We start from the raw sequence: 16,337 nt of genomic DNA on the forward strand, positions 1-16,337 counted from the left end.
TTAATAGCCAGGAATACACAACAATTGTCCAGAATTAAATGAAAGTTATAATTAGTGTAATATGAATGTTTGTGTTAACTATCATTATTCGTTGTTATGTCGTTTTTTAACCAGAAAGGTAGCACGAACTGTAATCTTGTATTATATTATACATGGCTATCATATTCCCATTCAAACATTTTTCATAATTCTCACCAACTTGTGTAAGTCATTTGGCAATTTTTAATGTTGATTTTTGCATTAAAAATTTGATAGAAATTATTTGGCACAAAACATCTATACTAAAATGAGAATTATATAAAATCTGAATGAGAATGTTAAGAGCAGTAGTTGTATTTTTAAACGTTCCCTTTCCGGTTAACATTTTTAAGTTCCTAAACAACGCAAAAATACACACAATTATTATAGTAATGTACTTTATATATAATATATATATATTTTTCTTTTTAATTATTTTTTATCATTCAAATTTGCCATATTGTTATTATTATTATTATTATTATATTAGACATATTAAATTAAAGCTGTGTACTGCTTGAACATGATTTATAAAGAAATAAAATAAGTGTTTACAATGTTTATTTTGTTTTATTTTAGACCAATACACATTTAAAATACTTATCGTGTACTAAAAAGATTACCAATTCATCCAGTCTCGCTGGGTCACATTTGTGCTGAAGCTATTATTATTTTATATTGAGTTTTAATTTTTACCAACTCTTTTTCGACTATTCTATTACAGATAAAACTTAAATACACTAATGATTTAGTTTCTGGAATTGCAAAACTAGACAGTTGGCAACCTTATATGCATTGCATACAAATAAAATGAATATTAAAATCTTCAATTACAATATAGGCATGTGTAAATTTTTTGAAATTGAATTGTTCGATAATAACTTACACAACCTTTACATTAATAAAATAAAATAATTTATTATAAAAGAAAAAAAAACTCATGCATGGTTTCTAAATACATATAAAAGGAAATTGGGTACAAACGCCCGTTGGATATAAACTTAAATAGCAGTCTCAATAGACTGATATGTACATACATCTAACACGTTATAAAGAAACAACATGAACAGTCTCCAATCAACAGCTAAATATCTCTCGCAAGCTAAAATTGCATACATCAATATCATAAATGGATTAAATTATTTCGATTTGGTGAAAGCCATGGCGAGACCGACGATTCCTCCGACGATTAACGCACCTGCACTTACATTATATGCAATGTCTTTAATATCCTCTCGAGATTTTTCGTTGATAACTTTCTGTAGAGAAAATAAATAAATAAATATCAAATGCAACTCACATTAGACATTGTTAAAAAAAAAACAAATCGATAGCTTACTAATAATTGTAAAACTTGATTATTGGTTGGTTCAGCTTTCAGTATCAAATTTAGCATTTCTTTTGCCTTGCTGTAATCTTTTAAACGAGCATAGCCTACGGCCAAGAAATACATCGAGTCCCTTCGGTCATTGACATTTTTTTTGCATAAATCGTTCAACAGTAGAATTCCCTATAAATAATAAAATAAATGGTAAGAATAGTTCATATACTATATTCACGTATGAACGAATTTTATAATAAATAAGATTATACTTTTTGAATATCTGCTGAATTATCGCTTCTTACAAGACACCAAGCATACTCAAATTGCACCTGATCTGTGACTTCATTTTTGTCAATGGCATAGTTATATTTTGTTTCATATTTCTGAAATCGATTTAAAAATATTATATTGTATGTTATTTATACAGTAGAGCTCATTTATAGAAAGTTGGTGGGTAATATTAATATTCATTCAACGCTACTAAAAGAATGAATCAAATCACGTCCGAAAAAAAATCGTGTCACTAATAAAATTTATAAGAATTAGGTTCAATAATTAGAAAAAATTGTGTGATATTTTTTTTTTACTTTTCTGAGGAAAAAGTCACTTCAGGTATAATAAATTTAATAGTTATTTTGTATTGATGTAATAATAATTTTAATGTGAAGATCACAAAAATCTAAAAGGCTACTAAATACCAGCAGGAATCAATATTGAGCACCTATCAGTTAAAATCTCAAAGTCTAACTCGCTCACGAACAAAATATGTACTTTATCTATCAATAGTTCGTATTTAGATCAAGTAAATATTACAAGAATATCTATCATATACATGTGTATTGCATTAACATTGGGTGCTATAGCAACTTATAAGTAGACTGCAGATAGAGACAGTGCTTTTTCCAGGAATCGGGGCAGTTTGGCTCTATTTACAAAGCTAGAGTACAAAAAAAAAAGGTTGGGCGAACCTTTTACAACAATTGAACAATAGCATTTACAACAATTGATCAATAAACGGCGTGCTGTGGATCCGGCCACTACTGACGTGGCACCCCAAAATATAAAAAAAAAACCCTACAGATTTGAAAATCACCCCCATTAAGAAATACAAAATTAAAATCTTTCAGAAAAGCTTAATTGTATAAATTGATCGTTTAGTGTTAGCAAATATAAACATCTTTGTTAATAAAATAATAACAATGGCGACTGTGAATTAATTTTGACATTAGATGAGGAAAATTTTTTTCAGTCACAAAAAGCAGAGGTGACTCACTGCTACTTCAGCTTGCGAAACGGTCGAGTCGAGAATCCCGTCCATGTTGAGAGACCAAAAGAAAGACGTTGGAAGATACTTGAGTGACAGTTTCCAGCTGCCAGATATGACAACCCGCAATTGCGACTCTAGTACTTTCTTGGTGTTCACAAATGCCAACTTAAGTTGAATTCATTCATTGACCAGGTCAGTCACACAAACATACGAAATGAATATGAATATAATTTTTGTTATATTCATATTCATTTCGATTGATTGCAAATCACCCGGTTGCATGCTCATTTCGATTGCATTTTAACTGTTTGAATTTCAGCATGTACGAAAGACGAGATATTCATGGGGTTGCGCAGATGACATTTCGATGTACATTGATGATTGGCAATTCTTAAAATTGAGTTGGATCTTTCTGGCAAGTTTAAAATGGCAAAAGCCGACACATTAGTATGAAATGAGCATGCGCCCACTTGGTTTGCAATTCTTTGCAGCGCAGGGGTCCATCGGCTATGGCACTTTTTAAATAATTTGGCGCCTTTTAAATAAAATAAATAATTTAAATAATAGTAATGCTTCTTAAATAATATATTCGTACAAGATGAATGCATACTGAAATTGACTTGTAGACTAAGGGCGCATAAGGAAGACTTTCTGATAAGCTTTCGCAGGATAATGAGGGGTGGTTGACAAAACTGTGATCTCGTGCGGGTTTGGTGCAAACGATCGAAAAGCGCCAGATAGATTGAACCACAGATTAACTGGATGGCTGCTTTAAACGCAATTCTCGACTTCACGAATGAAAAATTGCACATCAGAAGACGAGTAACCTTTCGATGTGCACAGATGCAATTATTAAAATGGTAATTATTAAAATTGAGTTGGATCTTTCTGGCGAGTTTTTAATAATTTAATAAGGGAAAATTCGGAACTAAAGTATCAGAAGCACAGAACGTATACAGGGTAGGTGTATGTCGGGACTTCGGGTAGATTTCGCTTAGTGTAAGTGCGAGCAGTGCGCACGCATTAGGTACACGTGTCGTTATTCTGTGGTTCAGTCTGTCTGGCGCTTTTCGATCGTTTGCACCGCATCGTCTCTTGCACGTCACTAAAATCTTGGTCACGGAACATCTGGCACCCAAAAACTCCACCAATCAAAATTTACCACGCTAAATATTGTACTAACGAGAACTCGAGTGCTAGATATTCCGTATTCGCGATTTATGTGGCAACTTGCGCAATAATCAATTTATCGCAATTTGCGCAATAATCCGTTTACGGAAAAACCATATCCTGAAAAGCATGGTAAAAACGATGATAACATTACTGAATTTATTTACATTACTGAAGTGGGAGCCTCAAATTTCAAATGCGCTTGGGGCCCCCGATTTACTTGATCCGCCCCTGTGTATACATATTTACAAAATGTCTTGCTTGTTGAAACACGACAATACGAAATATGTACAACCTCCATAGCTTAAATATGGTTCTGTGATTACTAGTCAAATGTGAACCGGTCACAGGACAACCGGTTGCTCTAGATCTGTCACACGTGATCACCCGTCACACTAAAACTAGTCACGAGAAAACTGGTCACACCCTAAAACTTTTCATGAGAAAACTGGTCACACCCTAAAACTGATCACGAGAAAACTGGTCACACCCTAAAATCGGTCACGAGAAAACTGATTGGCCGATTTTAGGGTGTGACCAGTTTTAGTGTGACTGGTTCACATATGACTAGTAGTCCGTTTACCCTTAAATATATATTTTAAAAATTTTGAACTTTATACAAGCATTATGCTAAAACACCCATACTTCACGGCGTTTTTAAATTGATTCATACTTTATAATACCATTATGTGAAATTAGTTAATTATACAGTAATATTTTATATAAAATAATGCAGTAATATTTTATATAAAAAGAATACTTATTCTTTGTTTTGTTTGTTACAATAATAAGTATAATTAAAATAGTTAATCTTGATATTTCAGATAACCTATCTACATACATACATACATTTTCAATTTTCAACTCAATAATTTTTTTTAAATATTTATAGCCGTGGATCAAGGTGTTTAAGCTGTGAGTCGTGTGACAGCCGACAAGTAGTCGGATCGTGATCGACGTTCGGCATTCGGTGATTGCTGTCGTCGATATTTAACAATCCGTCATGCAAAGTGTCATAAATTCGGTGAAGGGCACAGCCCTGGGCGTGGCGGAGTATCTCACGCCTGTTCTCAAGGTTTCAATTTGTTTCTACTGTTTTTTCCAACATTTTTATTTTGCGCTGTGATTATCCTTTTATACGCATATAAGTCGATAAATTAAGGCATTTCCATACAATTCACATATCATGTTTAAATCAACGGTTTTCAACCATTTGACTGGCGGTAATTGGAAAAAATATTAAACAAACCTATAAGGTAGGAATAAAACCATTATTTATAATGTTGCATGAACGGAAAGAAAAAGTTCTATATCAGCATGAAAAACATTGCCAAACAGCCATTGACTACTGCTGCTCGCTCATAGGATGATCACTGATTGGACGATGAATGTTGGTCACCTACTAATCTATGAGCACTAGATGTATATCTTCCAAAAAGTTAGCTTCTTTTTTGTAAAATGTTTGTGCAAAACCCTTGATGGAAAATATTATGTTTATTGATAAGTCCATACTCTTACACAGTACTGAGTTCGTACCTTGACGGCAAACTTCATTTATGATTTTCACAGTTCTTATTTCACTAGAAAGTTCTGCAGACCTGTGGTTGAAAACCGCTGATCTAAATAACACTCGCACGAGTGTGACACCGTTTTAAACAAATATGGACATTGAAAAGAAAAACATTGCATCAAATGCTATTTGAAATATCGACAATGAGTCAAATTTCATTGGAGGAATTCTAAATTTTTTATGATTAAATCAATTTAAATACTTCTAAATAGCGATTGTATTTTTTTTTTACATAATTTACTTTGTAAATATTTAAATTCACGTTGAAACAAAAAATAATTTGGAACCAATCTACATATATAGGAATCGAAATTTCGCGAGACTGGTGTGCTGACTCCAGAGGAATTCATAGTAGCTGGAGATCATCTGGTGCACCACTGTCCTACATGGCAATGGGCTCGCGGAGATGAATCACGTGCAAAGCCGTACTTACCAGCCGATCGGCAATTTCTCATCACCCGAAATCTGCCATGCTACAGAAGATGCAAACAAGCAAGTTGCATTTATTTATAATTATATACACACCAATTAAAGCTTGATGAATATTAACGTTTTTTTTTAAATTTATATATTAGATGGAATACTGTGAAGATAACGAAAAAGTTATAGAGGATGAACAAGATTCTGAGGGTGGTTGGGTAGACACTCACCACTTTGATAATTCTGGTGCATTGAGTATAGAAGAAAAGGTTTCTTTTTTCAATCATTTTAATTTAATTCTGTATCTACATATATTGAATTTTATTAAAATAAATTTTTATTAGGTTTGTGAGATGACTTTGGAAGGTGCTGCAGGTGACTCGGATGATGAAAACTCGGCTGAAAATTCCAGTGGTGCTGAAGAAGACGGTGAGGCAGAGGATATGGAAGCTTTTCAACAAAGTGGACTATTAGACGAAGTTGATCCAGTAAGTGTTATTCATTACATATTATTTCCACTTTAGATAACATGGAGCAAATTATTATTTAATACAATGATCTACTTTGAAAAACTTATTTTATAATTGTAGTCAACGGCTTTGAAGCAAAAGAAAGCACCCCCAAAAGCTTCTACAAAACAAGAAGGAGGTGAAATAGTGCACACTAGAACTTACGATCTTCATATAACTTACGATAAATATTACCAAACACCTAGATTGTGGCTTATAGGTTACGATGAGGTACAATTTTAGTTAGCTTATTTATTTATTATTATTATTTGCATTATTTTACTACTAAATAATACTAAACTGAGTGAATTTTTATTTTTATTAGAAACGTTCGCCACTCACTGTAGAACAAATGTATGAAGACGTTTCACAAGATCACGCTAAAAAAACCGTCACCATGGAGTCTCATCCTCATTTATCCGGACCTAGCATGGCTTCCGTTCATCCTTGCCGGTAAATAAAATATTGTATTCTGCAAACAACACTGAGCAACAAAAAAAAAACTACCAAAGCGGAGACTAATCCATCTTTACAAAGTTTGACCCACTGAATTCGAATAAGGCAATAATATTGATGGTTTGCTCTTGTTATATGAGCGTTAAAAAATGCGCAATTTTTACAGTTTTTTGGATTTTGCAGTTTTTAGCCCAATCTAGTATTGCTGTGCCAAAAGTGAGTATTGGAATCAATAGTCAGATGTTTTTTCTATTGATTGTGATTGTTTTATTGCTTTTAAATACTTTTGAAAGTCAAAAATTTTACTTTTTTTTTTACACATTTTTTCCCCGTGCTATTATGCATTTATTGGGCCAGTTTTATATTTCTCTACGTTTACAAAGATTTGTTTTCTATTTCAGTATATATTTTTTTATTTAAACGTACTAATTCGTGCGGTAAATGATTTTAAATTACGTTGAAATTTGAAATATATGTACATAAGCCAGCAGTATGGCTCAGTGGTTGCGTTTATGTTTAGCACCAAGAGATTAATGGGATCAATCCCGTAATACTGCTGGTTAGACTTGGATATTTTCAACTCCAAGTCGATCGTTTATCAGAGTTTGCTAATTTATCTGATTTTCATTGTTGAAACGGTTCCTCAAATTGGCAAAAATCATCCTAACCGCTGTCACAAATATCTGAATTTGATTTATGTACAATATGTAAAAATTTATATATAAGTCTGAATAAATGCGTCAATAGATTAATTAATTTTGTTAATTTCGTGTTCTTCAGTTAATACAGTGATTTACATATGTAATAAAAAATGCTGCAATATTTGTAATAAATTTTCTAGGAAGGTATTTTAAAGCAATAAAAAATCACCATCGATAGAAAAAACATGTGACCTTTGATTCTAATACTCACTTTTGGCACAGCAATACTAGAAAACGTGATTTTTTGCTGTTCAGTGTAATCGATTCAAACACACATTCAGTGTTGACTAAATTTATGATTACATTTATTTATAAACGCTAAATAAACATTTCAGGCATGCTGAAGTAATGAAGAAAATAATAGAAACTGTGATGGAGAGCGGTGGTGAACTCGGCGTGCACTCTTATCTCATAGTTTTTTTGAAATTTGTACAAACCGTTATTCCAACAATAGAATATGACTTCACTCAAAATTTCACGATATAAAACTAATTAAAGATGACCATAAATACACACATCAACACGCGTGTTTGTACTCAGGAAAAATTGGGCCCGTACGATTTTCGAATGATTTGAATTCAAAGATGCAAACCAGTTCTGACTCCACTTATGTAATGTAACATAAGCAGAGACCGATCTCAAGCAAAAGGACTCTGATGACCAGATGAAAACTTTTCTGTTTACAATTATAAAAAAAGTGTATTTTTATCTTGATCTATGTATACTCAATGTCACTGATATACATACGTATGTAGATTTTTCTAACATATGTATGTATATTATATTATATAATATGCCCAATCTGCCTCTGTGCTTATATGCTTATAATCCAATGACGATTCCAACGTTTAACGCTCAGATTTCTATTTGGTATGTGATCATTTGATATTGTATTCCAAATGTATGTAGATGTGTTAATACATATTAAATTTTTGCCATTTTTATTACTGCATAAATTATCGACATTGCTGTTCATAAAACAGTCGGAATATCAATAAATCCACGTCAAGCATATTTACTATATTTTGATATATACATATTTTTAAAGCATTTTATAATTTTATTTGTCTTTGAGACTTTAAAATAAGTTTTTATTGTAGCCTAAGTCTCTACAACTGTAATACTCGATGTATGACCTTTTCGATGATTAAACGCACATCCAAAGCTGGCATACAGATTCGCCTCATTCGCATTTGCATACTCCAATAATAATGTGCATACATCGTTTAATTTGCGTACTAGGGAGTTCATTAACAGTTAACTAGTGAATGGAATACTTCGGCATATAAAGGAAGCATGTGGCAAAGAATTTTTACTGATTCTGGATTGTAAAACAAGTTTATAGTTTGTTCACCATGTTGGAGCTTTTTTTTCATTGATAGAATTTGCATAAAAATCTGATTGAATTCACATATGATTAATTTCAACTTATCTCTAAAGCAATATCATCCTTACAGATACACATTAAATTTTATATGATTATGTTGCCATATAAAAAAATACAATATTTTATTTTGTTTTTACAAGCCTCTTCTATGTTTCATTTGGCTTGAAAATTTTTCAGAATTAGATTTTTGAATTTTTAATGTTCAACTAAAATTCAAGTGCAACGTTAATGAAATAACAGATGTTTTTCGATAATTTAAAACTGAAAAAAAAGATGTTGACTATCAATCGTCATCCCAAATTCATAATATAAGGACTGTTTTAGATCTACATACATACTTTGATATTTGTACTCAAAGAAAAATGATAAATGAAAATTCTATTGTTTCTTTTTGTTATATTTGAAATTCCCACTAAACTAATATTTAAAATCTCCCTATATATACGTATATCTCGATGCACTAGTCTCAATTTGATTAAATCTAATACTGTGTGTGAAATTAATATATACAATTGCAAAAAATAAATTATTCTATAATAATTATGTTTTTATTCTTATTTATTTTTAGAGATGTGTGGATCTAGAAAAACACACTAAATTAAATTTGAGAAATAAAAATATATGTATTTATTTTTATTTGACCGAGAGAAATCCCAGGCCCTGGAAAAATATAATTCTGTGCCCTATGGCAAACTAAAAAGAAAAATCTTGTAAATAAACAAATAAAAAACGTAACATAAGTCAGAGATCTACATCGTTGACACTCGCAATAAGCTAAACTTCAGAGATTAGTGGCGTATAGAGGGTTAGTGATGTCCAGGGCCAGACTTGAAAAATGAACTCGTACCAGAACATCCCAGGCTGGAAGGTAATACGGGACAAGTACACGTGTATGCGTGAGATTTACTCATACACGAGTCTACCCCCACACTCCTAATCTTAGAGCTTGTACACACTCATTTTATTATTTTTCGAGTGTTCATCAACCGTTTCAGGGGTCCAGTAAGTTGGACCCCTGAAACGGTCCCCACTTGTAACCCAGGCCCTGGAACTAAAACCTCAAATTCTCCACGTCAGACCTGCTTATACTCCTATTGTATATTTATGAACATGTTACCTACATATATTCATCAATTAAACTGTCGATCGATGAATAAATAGGCACTCATCAAGTGTATTCATTAACGTAATTTTTAAGAAATTTAGGTAGAAAGTGGGTAGGTAGATTTTCGAAAACTACATTTACATATTTACTAGAAATAACGGGAATGGAAAAGGCACATTCTGATCTTCATGGTTGGTACATATATTATATTTACCTTCAATCGGTGATGGTGAAATAACAGAAGTAGAAACAATAAAGAACTGTACATATATGTACATACATATATATTTTTATTAGTGTATAATAGTAAAAATATAATATCTGTATGTATATGTGAATTGTCTGCAAAATTTAGTAACGATACGCCTCTCACAGCTGGAGTCCACGTATGCGTCCCGTGTCGCACTTTTGAGTGTGTTATTACCATTAAGTAGTAAAATTTGTATTTCTTATGTTTTATAAGTTAAAATTATTTGTGTGATCGTTTTTAACTGAAAGAGAAGTTTGATTAATACTATTCAGCGATGGATTTGATTGCGTTTCCTTTTCATGCACCTTCATGTGACCTTTGAGAGTGCACTTTTGTGTGAAAGCTCTACTACAAACAGTACAAACCCAATTTTTAACGTTATTGTGAATTTTCATGTGCTCATTTAAAGTGAATCGTTTCGCAAAAGATTTATTGCAAACCTCACAGTGAAATTTTTTTATATTTGAATGTTTTATCATATGACCCGTTAAAGTGGATTTAGCGAAGAAAGATACTTCACACACCTGACAGGTGTATTTTTTTTCTCGCAAATGACTAGTTTTAACGTGATGGCTCAAAGCGTTCGCTTGATAGTATCGCTTAGGGCAAATTTTGCATTTGTACTTTTTTGGTTCGTCGTTGTGAATGTCGATCAAATGTTTAATTCTCGAGTAATATGATGAAAATTTTTCAGTACACTGCGGACATTTGTATATGTTCTTTTCGCGATTGTGATGCCTCATGTGTTGCTTCAAATTTTCAATGCCCTTATATGTTTTATTGCAAACTTGACAAGTTTGTGGAATCAAACACTGCTGATGACGCCGTATATGATTTCCTAAACTTCTTTTTGTTATATAAAACTTACTACAAATATGACAAACGTAATTAGGAAAGTGGACGGACATGTGAGAAACGAGTGTGAAATGCCTCGCAAATGTTTCATTACAAATTTTACATGTAAGATCATTTTTATCTAGTTTGTAGGGTTGCTCTTTAATATCTTTCATTTTCTTGCCATTGATCTTTTTTCTGTCATACTTTTTTGAATCATCCTTTTCTTTTCCAATAATCAAAATGGTGTCGTTCAGTGTTTCACTATATTTTTCTTCAATATTTACGGGTTCAACTTTTAAATTGATCTGTTTATCACCCTCATTCACACGACAATAATATAAATCGCCATCATTCCCAGTCGGCCTATCGTCAAAGGTTACTTCTACATTGTGAACATCCGAAGCTACTTTCCTTGATGTAGATTGCTCTTCAGCGAAATAATTACAATTTCTTAACTCTAAAAGCAAAGCAAATACATATAAAAAATTTGCTAATTTCAAATATTTGGTTATTATGCATGTATTTTGAATCTTAAATAACACTTATTATACCTTTTTCGATAGATTCACATGCGACTTCTACTTGAAGTCGAAATAAAAAAGCTTCTCTCAAACGAGATACACAACTGTTGCAAATCATATATAACTTCTTATCGATATTTTCGTCTGTAGAAATCATCTGAAAGTGAAATAATTACACATCAAAATGGTAAATATCAAATCTTATTTGTGCTTGTTGGGGCATAATAAATATGTTGTACAAATTTTGGATCATGTTATAATGCAAATAAAAAGAATGAACATCTCCCGTGTACTAATTGAAGAGAAAATAAGATTCACATTGAAACAAGTTGGCGTTGCTCGGGATGAAAGTAAAAAAAAAACATCCAAAACTCTTCAGTCTACAGTGTAAGTTATGGTGAGATAGTATACCAATACTTGATAGTTCGTATTTATATACTTGGATTAATAATTAAATTGGTAATAAATTAAATTAGACGATTTATATATAATTAGGACATCCTATCATATTAAATACGTTTATAAATACTATGTAATTATCGTTCTTTCAACTTTAAATTTACCAAGATGTAAAATATATATTAGACTATTTTTATATGTAATACCTGAATATCGTAGCATTTTTGTATCATATCTGCGTAAACTTCCATTTCTCCATTGTGGGAATAAGGCAACAATAAACTACGTAAGCTGGATCCGCGTAGACAGCAGCAACAAACACTCCTACATACAGACATCACAACATCAGCGATTGACAGTTTGACAGTTGTTGCTGTCACTTTCTATCAGTCCACCTAAATTACCCCATTAACGAGCATTGCCTCATTTATAAAGGCAATAAATAGAGACACGTATTTTGGGCGGTTCGGTGATTACTAGTCAAATGTGAACCGGTCACAGGACAACCGGTCGCTCTAGATCGGTCACACGTGATCACCGGTCTAACTAAAACTGGTCACGAGAAAACCGGTCACACCATAAAACTGGTCACACCCTAAAATCTGTCAACCAGTTTTCTCGTGACCGATTTAAGGGTGTGACGGGTGATCACATGTGACCGATCTAGAGCGACCGGTTGTCCTGTGACTGGTTCACATTTGACTAGTAGTCCGTTTACCATTTTGGGCACTTTGCTATTAATGCTTAATGGTAATGGTTAGGTTAGGTTAGGCCAGGGATGCTCAATCGAGAGCCCCCTGAAGTCGGTTTTGTGAGATAGCTCGTGGTAAGCGTGGGCTGGGCTGGTGTCCTCACGGTGCCTTCCTTCGTCGCCGGTGGTCTGGTCTCTGCTGATGATGGCTGCTCTGCTCTGTCCCTCTCTCTTTCGTACAGTGTGCGTGGGATGCGTGATGTGGAAAAAAGGCGGGAAATTGTAAACCAATGAAAACAGGGCGTAAATCTGTTTTATGTATTGCGACTGTATTTTGTATAAGTTATACAGAGATCAAGCAGGGGGGAAAGGGGGAGCAAACAAAGTAACCACGCGTGCTTTTTGAGGTTAGCCACGCGTAGCTCAGTTGTCTGCCTTCTGGACGAAGACAGACCAGGCTTCCTCTGGTGCACACCGGACGGATACTGGAGCTGATTTCGGTGGCGAGGAGCTAACTGCGTGTTTATGCCGAAGCCGTTGGCGCGCAACTGTCAGTGTGCGTTGGCTTTCAGGGTGGCCAGCACAAAAATATATCGGCCAAATCGTGGGTCGTAAGGCCACGAAAGCCGATCATCAGACATAGTCTGAACAGTTAGCACGTTTGGTGTATATCTTGCATTGTCGAATTCTTTGATTCCGGTGATGGTTAGGTTGGGTTGAGTTGGGTTAAAACGTTAGTTTTATCTTTAGCCCGCTTTAAAGGTCACGGAATTTGACCCTTAAAGCCCTCAACATGAGGCCACCACCTCCCCGACGAATACAGTCCAAGAGACCCTTTCGTCGGAGAACGAGACGGTTGTTCATGAATATCGCACAAGAACAACCGCACATCACTGTTCTAATAAAAAAACCACACTGTACATAACCAAGTACAAAATTAGCAACAACGCATGAACACATAAAGTGCGCATGCGGTAGGAAACAAAACCTGAGATTTGCCGTGCGAATGCACGCACACCTCAAGTAAACATACATGTGCGCATGATTATGCGTGCATAAGCACGCACGCACACACACACACACACATATACACACACATACACACACACATATATACACACACACATACACACACACATCAACCACAAATACATACACTCACCTAAACAGCAAATTCACACTCACACACACATACATTCACAGAATATAATATAAAAAATAAAAATAAATAAATCAACACATAAATGCTTTTGCAATTAAGTGGAGTAGTAGCATCCAGGGGAACACAGCTTCCCAAAGCATTCCGCGAACTTTTCGAAAGCTCTAAACGATGCTCTACTCATTATTAGATCCCCATGATGTAGGGGGCCAATGAGAGAACCCCTGACGCTGTCCAGCAGAACCCTCCTCTCAGCCTCCATCCCAGGACAGGACCACAGAATATGATCTGCATCCTGCTCCGGAAAAGAACACGGACAAAAGGACTCAGATACCAAGCCCATAGATGCGAGCTTGCCGTTAAAGTGGCCATGACCAGTTAAAAATTGACTGCTCCAAAAACTAGGCGACAGCCAATCACGCTCAAGGCGTGAAGTGACCGTCGGAAAAAACAAATAGGTTTGTCTACCTTTAGAGGAACAATCCCATCTAAGTTGCCAAGCCGAAATAGCACAATTTAAAATAACAGACTTCAAACTTCCCCAGAATCGAGGATCATCGCACTGTGACTGATTAGGAGCACGGAAAAGGACGCCTGAGACTGAAGCATCTAACCCACCACGAAGTTTTTCTCGAGCAGCTCTTATTTGGACGACCAAGTCAAGTGGCAATGTACCCGCAAGAATCTGTAGTGAGTCTGTAGACGCAGTGCGATAAGCCTGGGTAAGAGCGATCAGAGGAAAACGCTGACCACTATTTAATGTACGACGGACCGTCTTTAATTCGACACGATGACCCCAAATGCTAGATGCATACGTCAAAGAGTTCACAAACACAGCATCGTATACCAAGCGTTTTTCATGGAAACCCAAACCCCAAGAGCGACCACAAAGGCGACCAATACGACCAAAGGAAACCTTAGCTTTATCTAATGCTCTCCCAATATGACCATTGAATGTAAGCCTGACATCGAGAACACCCAAATACATGTACTCGTTGACAAATTTGATCTTACAGTCTCCGAGTTTGATATTAGGGGCTCTAACAAGAGAACCCTTTAATAGTAAGCACTTGGACTTAGAGGGTGAGAAAGAAAGTTTGTTAATTATGGCCCAATCGTCTAGAAGGTGAAGTGCCGCAGTAGCTCTACATTCCATCTCAACACAGGACTTTGCGTTAACAACACGATGTCATCAGCATACGCAACCAACCTGCAACCCTCCGGCAAATTGATTGTAAAGAGGTCATTGACGAGAATGTTCCAAAGGATAGGTCCCAAAACTGAGCCCTGTGGACATCCAATAGAGAGATCCCTGAAACCAACCTGTCCTCCGAGTTCGAAAACCAATTTCCTATCCGACAAGTAACTCTGCAGTAAGCATAGTAAATTCGGATGCAGTCCCAGCAGACGCAACTTGATCAATAGCATGGGCCACCAGGCATTATCAAACGCTCCAGCAACGTCCAACAAAACAGTAACTACATACTTGGATGGAGAGTCCGAAGACTCCCTCAAGACACAGCGAATTGCATCAACAGTAGACTTGCCCGATCTAAATCCAAATTGACCACCGGATAAAACAGAGTTATCGTCAAGGAAACTATTGAGCCGACTCGAAATTAGCCTCTCCAGGACCTTCCCAAGAATAGGCAACAAACTGATTGGGCGATAAGCCTTAGGGTCACTAGCCAGTCTATCAGTATTATGCTTTTTAATGACAAACAATTTTCCAACTTTCCAGCAACTAGGGAAGGTTCCAAATTTAAAACAATTCCTATAAACATTGAGAAGTTCAAAATTACCAACTGACCAAACAACTCTGGCAATATCTCCGCCTATCATATCAACTCCAGGAGCCTTACCAAGCATTGTATATCAAGCATTGTTGAATTCCTCGATTCCGGTGATGGTTGGGTTAGGTGAGGTTAGGTTAAACGTTTGGTAGCGTGGAGATCTGCGGCAATGACGCGCTCTATCGGGTGAAGACATGGCTAGATCACACTGGGCTGGAATTAGCAGTCCAGAAGACGGAGGCAGTGTTCTTCACCAGACGAAGAGGTTTCGGCTCGCCAAAATTGGAGCTAGAGGGTTTTGAGGTGCCGTTCTGCGATTCGGTGCGATAGCTCGGAATCCAGCTCGACCGAAAGCTCAGGTTCACCGAGAATGTGGAGCGGGCATCCGCCAGGGTGGACGTGACGGCCTGTCAGTTAGCCCGCCTCATGCCAAATGTGGGTGGGCCTAAGAGTTTTAGGAGGAAACTCCTGAGCTCGGTGGTCCACTCCATACTCTTGTACGGCGCTCCCGTCTGGTGTGACTCCCTTAAAGTGGAGCGCACTAGACGGAAAATGGCTGGAAGGCAGAGATGGAGCGCTCTGAGGGTCGTTTCGGCGTACCGCACGGTATCGGAAGATGCCGCACTGGTGACACGAGGGATGCCACCATGATTCAGTGGAAGCAGCGGTGGGAGTCGGCTACTGGGGGAAGGTGGACGCAAAGGCTCGTCGGTGACCTGAAGCAATGGTGCGGAAGGACACACGGCGACCTGAGTTATCA

The 16,337-nt window shown here is 35.7% G+C and overlaps 3 protein-coding genes across 3 annotated transcripts; 1 reads left to right on the forward strand and 2 right to left on the reverse strand.

Moving 5' to 3' along the window:
- Window positions 1–530: 530 nt before the first annotated feature.
- Fis1 (Mitochondrial fission 1 protein) lies at window positions 531–2,808 on the reverse strand. Its single transcript, XM_077439590.1, has 4 exons — window positions 2,616–2,808; window positions 1,612–1,725; window positions 1,358–1,528; window positions 531–1,277 (listed from the first exon to the last, which is right to left on the reverse strand). Exons 1-4 carry the CDS (start codon window positions 2,658–2,660, stop codon window positions 1,158–1,160), a joined length of 450 nt encoding a protein of 149 aa, XP_077295716.1. The 5' UTR covers window positions 2,661–2,808; the 3' UTR covers window positions 531–1,157.
- Window positions 2,809–4,685: 1,877 nt separating this feature from the next.
- Atg3 (Autophagy-related protein 3) lies at window positions 4,686–8,200 on the forward strand. The gene is made up of 7 exons (XM_077439488.1): window positions 4,686–4,854; window positions 5,653–5,841; window positions 5,925–6,038; window positions 6,114–6,257; window positions 6,360–6,509; window positions 6,604–6,731; window positions 7,771–8,200. Exons 1-7 carry the CDS (start codon window positions 4,783–4,785, stop codon window positions 7,919–7,921), a joined length of 948 nt encoding a protein of 315 aa, XP_077295614.1. The 5' UTR covers window positions 4,686–4,782; the 3' UTR covers window positions 7,922–8,200.
- Window positions 8,201–9,357: 1,157 nt separating this feature from the next.
- LOC143917875 (uncharacterized) lies at window positions 9,358–12,488 on the reverse strand. Its single transcript, XM_077439487.1, has 3 exons — window positions 12,141–12,488; window positions 11,566–11,692; window positions 9,358–11,471 (listed from the first exon to the last, which is right to left on the reverse strand). Exons 1-3 carry the CDS (start codon window positions 12,270–12,272, stop codon window positions 10,384–10,386), a joined length of 1,347 nt encoding a protein of 448 aa, XP_077295613.1. The 5' UTR covers window positions 12,273–12,488; the 3' UTR covers window positions 9,358–10,383.
- Window positions 12,489–16,337: the final 3,849 nt, after the last annotated feature.

This window comes from Arctopsyche grandis, chromosome 10 (assembly GCF_051622035.1).
Source record: "Arctopsyche grandis isolate Sample6627 chromosome 10, ASM5162203v2, whole genome shotgun sequence".
NCBI classification, from domain to species: domain Eukaryota; kingdom Metazoa; phylum Arthropoda; class Insecta; order Trichoptera; family Hydropsychidae; genus Arctopsyche; species Arctopsyche grandis.